The sequence below is a fragment of the Rhagoletis zephyria genome, unplaced genomic scaffold (genome assembly GCF_001687245.7).
Source record: "Rhagoletis zephyria isolate East Lansing unplaced genomic scaffold, Rhagoletis_zephyria_1.1 Rzeph_scaffold_04691, whole genome shotgun sequence".
In the NCBI taxonomy this organism is placed as follows: domain Eukaryota; kingdom Metazoa; phylum Arthropoda; class Insecta; order Diptera; family Tephritidae; genus Rhagoletis; species Rhagoletis zephyria.
The window spans coordinates 6,544-19,818 of record NW_016161774.1 but is presented as its reverse complement, the minus strand read 5'-3'; the positions used below and the strand labels follow the sequence as shown (position 1 = coordinate 19,818).

Here is a 13,275-nt window from a genome sequence, read left to right as displayed (position 1 = left end):
TAAATAATATTTAGCTAAGAGCTTAAACAGACGGCAGCGTTGATCCGGATCAACTCGGAAATTAACCGCAGTTGATCCGGATTAAGTCCCAGTTGGACCGACCAGTTTTGATCCCAAATAACAAATTGATGTGAGTCCACGATTGTGGATCACTACCAGGTTACGAGCGTTAAATTGCAATTAGCGAGAATAATTCTGTAAAAAAAAATCTATTTTCACAACCTAAGTCGCATGCGAGTAAAGAACAAAATTCGAAAACTGTAATGAACCCGTTCAAAAATTTGCACAGCTTCATTTGCAGATATATATGTACATACATATGTAGTTATTAATGTACACGCTAATAATTGCGCAAGTTTTCATTTTCCAAAGCGACAATTCGCCAGTGGAAAGGCAATCACAATCGATAAAAAAAAAACTCAGCTATGAACAGATCAAACATGCAACCGCGAGCGCCAGCCATTGGCAGTTACAACAGACAGGCCGCCATCGAATCAACACCACAACAAAAGTGCAGTCAGACGTGGCAATGCAAGCGCTTGTTTAACGCCTTTCGCTGTCAAATTGCGAAAGACCACTTTCCCGAGTAAACGCCCGAAAAGTACTTTTTGCCGTTGTAGAGAAATAAAAATTAAAACTAACAAGGTGCCCCTGCAAATGAAGGAGTGCAAATCGCGTTCGTAAAGTGCTGAAATTATAAAAATGTCTGTTGAATAAAATACCAAATAGCGCCTTTTGAAAACTACATTAATACTTCTCTCAAAAGTCAGCGTACATGCATCTGCAATTGCTTTGCGAAATTCTTCAGTTTTAAAATTTCCTTCCATTGCCAAGTCTAAAAGCGCTTAAACGCATCGAGGCAAAGAAAATTGCCAATAATCAACTTGCGCATGCGCATAAGCTGCTACAACTACGGTGGCGAACAGCAAATACAAAAAGGAAAATTAATAATAATAATGGCAGAGTTGGACGATTGCTACAGGCGGATGCAGCTGCAAAATGCAGACGCCATCAACTACATACATATATGGCAACCCACGATTTCGGCGAGAGGTGAAGAGGCGTCGCAATGCTGCGCAAATGTTGCAGTTGCGAAAATTAAAGGCTACCCGCAATGTTTGCTCCTAGGCGAAGAAATTCAAATTTAGAAAGTAGCGAATAAAGGCCTTCAACAGTACGACCGACGGACGAACGGCCCACGACAAGAGCGGTTAACACAAATGGCAATAAAAATTCAAATAGACGACAGTAACGAAGTGAAACGGTGGCTTAAAGCACACACGTTCACCCAAACCAAAGCAATCCCATGGCGTGTGTACTGTGCACGTCATGCCTGCAATTTATGCCGATAAAGTGTAACATTCAAGATTGGCCAGAGATAAAAGCACGACACGTATGAAATGTAATGCCTCAAGTCGAACGACAAATTCGACTCGCTTATAGCTACATCAATATTTAGTTGGTGCGTCGAAAATACCACTAAGACACGACTGGTAAAAGGTTTTCATTTAGTTGGACGAACATATAAAAAAATGTTGACTACTTCTTGACCCCATCAACGTGAAAACTTTGTAGGAAAAAGGTGTACTTTTTCCGCGAAAAAGCTTTTCATAAATGCAATCTGCTGTTCAAGAAGCAGATAAAAATTGGAGCTGAAATTTCACTTAATTACTTCAGTAACACGGAAGATTGAAAGCACCTAGGCGACTGTGTTAGACTACAGCAAGACATGTCATCGCTCATAAATTTGTGTATTTGCAATCGGCCTTTCTTTGAATATTTATCGTATAACCACCGCCAAGGATTAAATGTCTGGTTATCACTACTTGCCGGTTAAACATCATTATCGACGTTTTCGTCACCGTGCTTATAACATGTGATCGATAAAGCAGTCGTTGTATTTACCCGGAGCTTCTACCTCCGATTTCTGCAAATCAGACATTGAACAACCGGCCCTTAAGACTCGAAACTAAACTTCGATTTTCACAGAGTGGGTTGACTGGGTTTTCTTAAACGAAACTCATAGGACTTTTTAGATCCGCTCACGCTTAAGAGTCTTTACAATCGCTTGGTGAGATCTACTTTGGATTGCGCGTGCTTTATATGGGATTCCGATTTTGTCACACCCTCTGACCGCATAGAAAGAGTTCAGAGGCGATTTACTAAATTTGCCTCGAAGGGCATGTTTTCCTATGAATCTATGCCATCTTATGAACTGATACCATGTTCGGACCGATAACAGAAAATACTTTGAAAACGAGTTTCGGGATTGTGGGCTGAAAGCTGTTCGCACTGGCTGTTAGTGTTTTCGTTGACATTTCTTTCATCGTTTGTTTAAAGTTTTGCTAAGAAAAAACAAAATCAAAATCTTTGTCTTTAATTTTCTTATCATTAGCAACCTTTTTCTTTTATACATATTTTTATTTCGTCAGCCAATTGGCAATAAATCTAAACTATTGTCAGATGATAAAATATGACTTCCACTTCGATAAATATATCTAAAATACTAGAGAAGACACCGATTGGAACGTGAGCTTTCAAGTAGTTTTCAGCGAAAACTGGTTTTTGTTTGACAGAGTTTACATGGACGACAACACAAGTTTTAGGTCGAAAACCAGTTATAGCAACGAAAACATGTTTCGAACATTGTATGAGATGTAGAATATTGAGTTTACAATACCTTGCTAATAGAAGAAACATTTGTGGTATTTCTTCATCAAAGATATATGTGATAACATTAATTGATTCCCCAGAACTAGTTTTGTTTCTTTCTTTTTTTGCCTGTTTAAAACCGTTTATATTTTGCAACAGTTTCAGTGAATTTGCATTTACAATGAAATAATAGCAACATGTAACTAACATTACTTTCACAGCCCCAACAGCAAGCAACATTTGAACTATATTTATGGCGCAGCAACCAGCCCATTCACATTTGCTGACATTTGCCGCTGTTTGTCTGGGCCTTTTACCACTCGCTGCAGTTAGGCTTCTAACAAAACACAAGTTATGGCATGGTAATAGAAATAAATCACTTAAATGTGAAGTTCGCTATCGCAAACGACATGCCACCAGTGGGGCACCACGCTACCTAACCAATTTCTGTTGTGTTTTTTTTTTTGCGCTGCCGTAACTGTTAGATTTGCGTTTGTACTGGTGTGGAGTACTCGCATCAAAGCGGAAATCTTTTACAGGCTAAATGAGAAAAAATCGAGTTCAAAAATGTGGAGGCAGAAAAATACTTGAAAGTACAAGGCAGAGGAGAGTAAAAAATGCAAGGAACCCATGAAACAGAAGATTTTGGTAATCCGAAATTATTGCTTAAACAACAGGAAACCCTCATTGAATTCGACGAGAAGTCAGAAAAGAAATACACAGACGGAAAACAGTTATAAAAATTGCTGATAACACAGGCCTGCGAAATTTATGTAATTTTGAAGTTGACGTTAGTAATGCGCGTTAACGATAAGAAAATAACGGGTATTAATTTTCTTGGCCTGCACCCCTATTCTGCAACACTTTCGCATTCGGATTTTGCTACGAATCGTAGAAATGGTATGCTGCAATCCGAATCGTATCTACGAACTTTCGAAATTCGTACAAATGGCATGTCTAAAAACGAATGAGTAAGCTTTTTTGCGTAATTTTGTACGAAAACAATTCTGTGTCGGAGGTGAGATAAAAGATGTGTGTTTGCAGGAAACATTAGTGGTGTTTATTTAAATAGATAAATTTGCCTTTCGCATATGCGTATATTTGTATCCACTACTTTAGATAAACGAGCAAAAGAAAATCTTTGTTGGCCCTTATAGAGAAACTTGGGTCCGGGTTTAGTTATTTGTACAATGATTTTCGGTTGTTGTGTCCAAACGCATAACTGGATCCAAAAACTTCAACATACACGTGTAATCAAAGGATTAAACTTTTATATAAAATAAATGTCTCAAATTATTAATAAATTCGGTTTGCACTATGCATTTTTTTTCTGCGCGAAAATACTGTGATAAGCACAAGAAATATTGTATACCTTTGACATGCGGAAGCGCCTCTTCTCTGGCAACACAGAAAGGAGAATTCTACTTAGTAAGAGTTATAAGCCCTAAGCGCGGCCGAAGGCAGAAGCAAGCGCAACAAGTGGTGTACCTGGTGGTGGTGTAAAGAAGCTGTTATTGCACTAACTGGATTGGGAACCAGTTCTTCAGGCATAGTAGGAGTTTTGGCTTGTGGTTCAACAATTCAACCAGAAGCTTACATAGATGGTTACTACGCCCGGCAGCTCCGCATACCTTTGTGAATCCATTGCCATAGCGCGCTCTTACTCCGCTGCTATAACTGCAAATGCATCAGAATCCATAATTTTCCTCAAAATATTTAAAATCAATCAATTTTACTATAAACAAGCACATGATGAGTGTTTTTTAATTCCTTTCCACTTTGTTTTCCTTCATACAGCTAAGTTCGAAAAACAACTGATACCCGGCAATGTTGCACATTTTTCCGCAAGAGTTGCATCATGACGATTTTTCGTAACGTAGCGTGACGTTCAACCGAAGTTTACGCGGGAATAGCTGGGAGCAAAATCTAGTAGATATCGCCAACCTTATGCCAGAAGCATGAATGTGCAAATGTATCAATTTTGAGTTATTGGATTGGCTTGATTAACCTTTGGATGTTCTGTGTTATACCAAAACCCAGAATACCATGCGTACACGGAAACCACATATTTTGCAATTTCAGTTGAATAAATGCAGAGTTAAGACTCGTAAAAAAAATTCAAACTTCATTTCCCCAAAATTTTAATTTTTACACATTCATGTTTCTGACTTACGGGCGACGATTTCTTATTTGTATTTATAACTAGTAAGTCATGTTTGTTTTTTTCAAATCATAAACAAAGTTTGACGAAGNCCAGAATACCATGCGTACACGGAAACCACATATTTTGCAATTTCAGTTGAATAAATGCAGAGTTAAGCCTCGTAAAAAAAAATTCAAACTTCATTTCCCCAAAATTTTAATTTTTACACATTCATGTTTCTGACTTACGGGCGACGATTTCTTATTTGTATTTATAGTAAGTCATGTTTTNTCAGTTGAATAAATGCAGAGTTAAGACTCGTAAAAAAAATTCAAACTTCATTTCCCCAAAATTTTAATTTTTACACATTCATGTTTCTGACTTACGGGCGACGATTTCTTATTTGTATTTATAACTAGTAAGTCATGTTTGTTTTTTTCAAATCATAAACAAAGTTTGACGAAGCATGGACGACCGGTGTTAAAAACATAACATACGAACGCGACAGTTGCATGCATTTAGGAAAGCACAATAATAATAATAATAGATTGGCGCTTACACATTTGTTAGTGTTTGGCCGAGCTTCTCCTCCGACTTGTGACGTGCGACTTGTGTTGTCACACAAAGCGGAGGGACCTACAGTTTTACGCCGACTCCGAACGGCGATTGTATTTTTATGAGAAGCTGTTTTTCATGGCAGAAATACACTTGGAGGTTTGCCATTGCCTGCCGAGGGACGACCGCTGTTAAGAAAAAAACCTTCTCCTATATTTTTTTTGCGATGTTGCTTTGACCAGGGCTTGAACCCAGGTGCTGATGAGTGAAAGCGCACACTGCTTACCACTACACCACAGCGGCCGATCTAAGAATATGAGGGAAGCACAATATGCATCGATATTTTTGAAACATAGATAATATCGGTTCAAAATTCGATATTTGCCATCGATGTTTACAACTGGCTAAAATCGCTAAATTGACGATACATCGTTGCCAGTTTCAACTGGCGCGACTGCTAGCACCAGGCGCCTAAATTCGTGCTATGTAACTGAACTTTCTTAAGTTTCAATTAGATGGCACTTCAAAGTATGCTCGGCCTAGTCTGTTTGTTGCATTCTCCGGACACTGANTGCCATCGATGTTTACAACTGGCTAAAATCGCTAAATTGACGATACATCGTTGCCAGTTTCAACTGGCGCGACTGCTAGCACCAGGCGCCTAAATTCGTGCTATGTAACTGAACTTTCTTAAGTTTCAATTAGATGGCACTTCAAAGTATGCTCGGCCTAGTCTGTTTGTTGCATTCTCCGGACACTGATTCCGGAGTCTTCTGCGGACTCTGCATGGCTTACAACCATGCGGAGGTCGTAATAGTTGATTACCATTGGCCACAGTGCATACCCACTACTTTTTGGTCCAATAAATATGTTTTTATATACATACATGCAAACATACTGGTCTCCCCTCTCACTGAGTTATTCATGGTCCTTCGAGCCGGATATTTGCGGCTATGTCACATTCACTAGACGAATAAATCGTCTAGGGGGCCGGTATGTTTAAAGGAATTTATAAATACATAAAAACAATACTAGATCGCATCTACATCTAACGAAATATGTGGGGCTTACAAACACAGTACAATATACATAGTTAATTCTTTGCCTCTTCGGTGAATTGTAGTGGCATTCTTACGAAATCTGAAAGAAACTAAGCTCCGATTTTTTCTGTGTCCGGATTTGAACGGTCAGAGCTGGTTTTTTGGCAAGGGATGACAGAAATTCCTATCGAAATACATACATCACACTCGTACCGGAAGTACCACCATATTTATTGGACCAAAAGAGTAAACCTTATTCGGTAAATTATCTAAGTTCATATTAATTGCTTGGAAAAGGTGCAGAGGGTATTTATACGCTCTGCTTACGTTCATTAAACTTTACTGAACCATTGCCATCTTTATATGGTAGACAGACGGAGAAAATTAATTTGAATTAATAAGCATAAATGCAAATTAAAATTTTACCCTTACAGACGGCAGTAATGCGAATAAACCAGCCGCAAGGTCGTGGGTTCGAGTCCCACGGCCAGTATACTTTTTTTATTTCTTTTTCATTCTTTTTTTTTATAAGTTCTATATTTTTTTACGTTACTTTCAGTTAGTTGTTGAATTTTTAACAAAATTCATCTCTAAAAATTAAAATTAACTAATAGTAAAATAAGAAATGTGATATAAAATAAAGCAAATGAAAATAAAATAAAGTAAAATTAAATATATAAATAAAATAAAATAAAAAAATATAAAATTAATAATGAAAACAAAAAAAAATTCGCAATCGCTCCAACCGAGTATCGAACTCGGCAGCTACAGGCTTGTAGCTCGCAACTGTCACCACTCCGCTACCGCGTACGCGAAAATCGTCTGCTTCGTTTGCTTACTTGCACAAAAGACAACAACTGGCCGTTTTTACCAGTGTTGTCATCGAAAATTCCCCGGATCCGAGTTAATTCCCAAAAATTTCGTGCATTTGCTCGGCTGCTTATGCTCATTTTAAAGAGGAAAATGCATGAGTTAAAGCAAATTAAGGCTGGTTATGCAAATAATCGAGCCCGTTTGTCTACCGTATAATGTCCAACCGCATTTGATTTGGAAAGGTACCTTATGCCCAGTCAATATTACCTTACCAATTTCATCTTCTTTACTCTGTCGAAATTCTTGTATTTCATATATATAACCATATAAACGCAATTTTTAAGTAGCCAAGTTATAGCTACACTCTTAATGTCTGTTAAACATTATTTGCATAAAAAAATAAAATAAATAACAGTGATATTCTTTTCACTCACCAGCAACAACAGAATCATGCTTTATTGTACGACGTACAATCATTATAGCGTCATGTAAAGAGCGTTCAGTTTCTTCTAGGAATTGTTCAGCACCACCACGCAAAATCAAAGTGCACGTTTTAGCATTAGGACAACCTTTTTGCAAAATATTCAAATGAACTTAAATTAATGTTATCTATTTGAAGGCATTAACGTACCTTGGAAAATGTTAAAACGCTCTCCACCAACTTGTCGTTCTTCAAAATAGTCGCATTTTCCCAGTACATTTGGGCTGATATCATTGGCTGTGGTCATTACGGCACCACCGCAGGCTTTCATCGTGCGCTTTAAATCCTCTTCAGGTACACGACCGGCACAGAACATGTCACGATCTGCGAAATACTGAGTGGCTACATCACCAATAGGAAGCTTCGATAATACAACATTGGCTCCAGATTCGTGAATCTTAGCCAATTTATTGTATAGTATTTGCCACTCAACATCAACTATTTTCTGATATTCCTTCACATTATCGACACGAACTTCAGCGTTGTCTCGCTCAGCCTTCAATTCCAATTCAATGTTTAATAATGCGATTTTACAATTCTTGTATGATTTTGGCGCCATTTCGAAGCCGGCATATGAAAAAGTCTTTTTGAAGGCCACACCCGATACAAGTTCGGATTCCTCTAATGAACCACCAGTGACTTTTTTGATACCAATCATATTCAAAGGCAACAACTCATCCAAAAAAAGTACGGCATCAACAACCATTTTTGAGAAGAAATCTTTCTGTTGATGAATAAGTTTCGAAGACATCGCTGTGGCAGCGCATTTCTCCAACAAAGCACGTTGCTGTTCCTTGGATTGTGCTTCGACATGTACAGCCATTTCATTGATCTTCGTCATGCACAATTGCAGTGCTTTTCGAATAGCTTTAATGATTATGCGAGCGTGTACACCTTCTTCAACGAAGGGTTTGACTTGTTTCAAAATTTCACCAGCTAAGAGAACAACAGAAGTGGTACCATCACCCACCTAAGAAAATGTAAAACCATGAGCATTTATGTACGNATTTCATTGATCTTCGTCATGCACAATTGCAGTGCTTTTCGAATAGCTTTGATGATTATGCGAGCGTGTACACCTTCCTCAACGAAGGGTTTAACTTGTTTCAAAATTTCACCAGCTAAGAGAACAACAGAAGTGGTACCATCACCCACCTAAGAAAATGTAAAACCATGAGCATTTATGTACATTCAATTTCATTCACATTTGCTTACCTCAGCATCTTGAGACTTAGCTATGTCTACGAGTGTCTTAGCAGCAGGATGCACAATTTCCAATAGCTTCATGATGGTGGCACCATCGTTAGAAATAGTAGCCTTTCCATTGGAATCTACAATTAGCTTATCCATACCACGCGGACCCAGCGTTGTACGCACAGCGTCAACAATAGATTGGCAGGCATTGATGTTGGATATAAGTTGAGGTTTGCCCTGAGAGGTGTCAGTACCCTCCTTTAAAAGCACAATTTGCGGTTGCTGCAGATAAATAAATAGTGAAAAAACCAATTAGTGTATATATTTTTCGAATTTCATGACTCAAAATTTTGCAGAGATGTTGTCATCACAAAAGTCACGACGGAACGCTCCCACAACAAAACAAAGTCGTCATATGGTAGCAGAGCGTGCAAGAAAATTCTTTGGAGGTTATGTTGAGTGCAACTGCACATTCATTTTTTCTATTTATAAGCAAAATTTCACCAAAATCATTTAAAATATAAGGCTCCTTTATAAGTTAAACAATTAGTAATAATAAAGGGGTATAAATTATAACTCATCCTTGGAAAAACTTGGAAGACATCTTTTTGGGCCGAGCCAATCAGCACCTTGGCGAACACGCCCTATTTGGCCAACAATTCATTTATTTACAAAACATTTGCCTAAGTATAATGATTTTCATATTAACTTACCATATTTATGTAATCAAATCAGCGTACACAGTTTTATTTAAAAAATATTTATTAAATTAGCAACAGCGGCTTTTCACGCGGCGAGTATGACTTTTGCGGCAACGATGAGTAACAAATCTTTTGACAGCTGAAAGTGTGTTCGCTGGTGCGAAAGAGACAACTATAAAACTCTTCAGTTTTGAGAGAGCTGCCAATTAGGAATTTAAAATTAACCACGCAGTGTTGCATTTTGTAAACTAAATGTTAAACAGGGATTTCAAGTAATGTACGATTTCAAATTTCTTATAAAACCGGAGTAGATTTAATCTGGTCGTAGGGTAGTCCAAACACCGGTAGGGAACGAACAGACTTTCGTCTCGGTTTCGAGGTAGTGATGAAAAAACGAACGAAGTCAGGCAGAGCAGAGGGTAGATTAAAACATTTTGAAAAGCCGGAGTAAATCTCACAGAACGGTCCAAACACTGGCAGCGAATGTATTTTTCAAATTTTAACGCTTATGACCCACAGATGGCGCGAAAAAACCGGGTTGCAATTCGTAGGGTGCACTTGATGATAATTTTTTTTTTCATTCATTTCAACCGAATTTGTTCTTTCATGATGCATTTCCGGACGTAATTTTTTTGCAGTTATTCGAGTAAATTTGTTTGATGAAGCATTTCCGAAAATTTTCGCAATTTGCAGGTTTTAAGTTTTAAAATTTCCAATTTAATTGGTATTTTCAGTACGCAGATTTATAGCCATTAAATTTTTGTATAATTTAGTGAAAGCTTCAAGTTGCATTTTTTAGGAGAAAAATGCATGAACTTATTAGACGTATGGACTTAGGGCCGGTTGCTCAAAGCCTGGTTGACACTAATCGCCGGTTAAATATTGTTATCGACGTTACCGTCACCATGTTATAAGCATGGAGTCGAAAACGTCGATAAGGATGTTAACCGATGATTAGTGTCAACCAGGCTTTGAGCAACCTGCCCTTAAAAGTGTATGTACATATGTATGTGCTTCTACCATCTCAGCGAAATGGTTTTTATATGGCGAAACCACGCTAAATCAAGTGCGTTATCGGGATAACCAACTCAACAGAAATAACTACGTGGTTAAGCTCCGGTGGGGACTTGGTATTAAGTCGGCGATGGGAACTGCCTTGCCCGCGGGCAAAGCTCTTTTAAGTTTTTTTTATAAAATTTGTATAGGCGAGCAATGAGTAAAAGCTCTCTCTGCCCATCGCTGTATTAAATTCAACCCTTTTGCTAAGTTGTTTTCCTCGTTTATTTTTTAAAGCAAATTTAATGAATTGCACAATGCATTTTCTGTCCCAATTTTCACATAATTTTGACTAGGTGAATTACCCGAACATTCTTCTTTTTCAAGAACCATTAAAATCGCGTCAATAGGAAATTGTTATTATTCGTTTATTTGATGGCGAACGATGAGCAGGAGTTGTGACCGTTTCCATTCCAACGTCTGGTAGCCGCTTGTCACCGCGAGAGTACATGCATTTGTGTATTTATTGTTTCACGCAGAGACCGCAGCGTACGTTGCTCTGGCCGCGGCGTTCGAATGCGTTCAACGTGTCGTATGCGTAACACTATTTTTAGCTGCAACAATTTCCTCGAAACAAATGAACGAGACGCCGGAGTAGATGCACAAATCTCACATCAACACGCCCATACAAACATACAGCCATAGTAAAATATTTGTGTAAGAATTGTGTGTTTTCATTAAGTTGCGCTGCATTCTTTGTAGAGCAGCGATTGGGGGAAGCAGAATAACATTCTCTGCGTGAAAGTGAGGCGGAAGAAGTGAGACGCCCGAAGACACAAGTGGACATGGACATCTTCGAATGGCTTCAGTTGGCCCACACAACTCGAACGAGCCAGTTGTCGTTGGGAATGAGGCAAATCGAGCCGGAAAGAAGGGAAAGTGAAAGCGCCAGAGCGCCAATGAAGAAAGTGCCAAATGCCAATGCTGTGGAATGGAAGTCAAGCATTTAAGATAACGAAAATTCTAAATCTAATTCGGTAACGGTGAATTGGAATCTTAGAAGTGACAAAAAGAGCGAAAATAATTGAAACAAGAAGATTAGCTCGAGATATGCAAAGCGTCCTTAAAATAGTTTTAAAGATATTTTTTGCAAATTAAAGACAGCCAGAAACTAGCAACAACTCAAGTGAATTTTTGAACTAAAATTGGACTGGCCAAATGGTATGTGAGGCAGAAATACAATTTTATATCTGCGTATAACAAACGGTACATAATTGGTGAGCGGCCAAGTGAAGTTTCGAATTGAAAAGATATGTATTTGGAAAAGGTGTCTCAGTGTCTTGAAAGAGCTATTGCGGTAGAGTCGTGAGTGATGTCCTGAGAATCTGTGTGTTTGAATAAGAATTTTATGCATTGCGAACGAATGAGTGGCCTGATTAGTTGAAACACTTTTAAGTGAATGCATTTTCTGTTCTAACGGAACTTATTCCATTGTTGTGCAAGAAACTTATATAACAGTACAAAGGGTGCAAATATTTGATTAAAAACTGGAAAAATTGGTGAAAAAGTGGGAGAGAGAATAAAAGACTGCGAAACAACAAAGTTTGAATAAATAAACGAAAATTATCAACAAAAAAAAACAAATAACTTAAATTACGTAAGTACAAGCAAATTTAATTTCATTTATTTTATTTAATTTTTGTGTTGCAAATTAACACGAAAATGTCAACGAACTGTCGCTGTAATTTTTCAGGCACTTCTAGGTGGCACTAAAAAACGCTGCAACATTTGTCTGGCACACAGGAATGCGCAACGAAAGAAATTTACAACGGTCTCTTGTCCCCACTCACAATTGTACTGTACACATAAATATACATACACATATCGCACACTGTATAAATACAACAGAGTCGCAACTCAAAGTTTTCCAAAATCGAATTTTTAGCGTAAATTCGTATAGGAATTGACAGTACAGATCTCTAGCTATTGTAGAAATACTTTCTACATCCCCTTTTTAACCGACTTCAAAAAAGGGAGGTGGTTATCAATTCGCCGGAATATTTTTTTTTATGCATGTTACCGGATAAGTTTGGACCATGCGAACCGTTTTCGATAATTATCTATTAATCGAAAAGATGGTACCTCAAGGGTGGTCCCATACTAATTTGGTTCAGTTCCGATCATTGGATCATGAATAATCCAACGGTACTCCTGAATTTTATATGAAGTCGTTTTTTTTTTTGCTTAAAATTACTTGTGAGTTTACGAAAAATACCGTTATGCCTCTTTAGATATTACTTCCGCTACTACCGCATATTCATGTGACTCTTCTAAAGTTGTGTAATTTTCGATTTGTGACTCTTTGGTTTTAAATGTGAACATTTTCTTTTGGTACGTTGCTCCACTCACCGTTGTCTTTGGCTTCAAATTGTGATTGTATTGGTCGCACTGGCATTTAACCCAATTTCGTATATTCATAATTTACTACAACTTACCGTTGGCGCCGCCGGTACCGCTGGTTTTGGTGCTCTGGGCGATTGCCATAAATTTATTTATATTTTTATTAGTTTTTGAATGTAAATTGCATTTGCATGCGTAAATGGTTCTATCCTCGTTCATACTCAGAAGGGGAAACTGCGATGTGTTAAGTATTGAGAGCTTATAATTTTTTAGTAATAGTTTTTTTTTTACTAAACGCAA

General features: G+C 37.9%; 1 protein-coding gene across 2 annotated transcripts in view; it reads right to left on the bottom strand.

Annotated features, from left to right (window-relative positions):
- The window catches only part of LOC108371084 (T-complex protein 1 subunit eta-like), a 36,644-nt gene extending 26,913 nt beyond the window's left edge, over nt 1-9,731 (bottom strand). The window contains exons 1-5 of one of the 2 annotated variants that reach the window (XM_017626579.1): nt 9,592-9,731; nt 8,900-9,160; nt 8,691-8,839; nt 7,835-8,505; nt 7,638-7,772 (exon numbers count right to left, since the gene is read on the bottom strand). In XM_017626579.1, the coding sequence (XP_017482068.1) occupies nt 7,638-7,772; nt 7,835-8,505; nt 8,691-8,839; nt 8,900-9,160; nt 9,592-9,594 (1,219 nt within the window). In that variant the 5' untranslated portion in view covers nt 9,595-9,731. Of the gene's footprint in view, nt 1-7,637; nt 7,773-7,834; nt 8,517-8,690; nt 8,840-8,899; nt 9,161-9,591 lie in introns of both variants that reach the window. The other variant, XM_017626578.1, reaches the window with a different exon arrangement.
- Between the last annotated feature and the right edge of the window lie 3,544 nt (nt 9,732-13,275).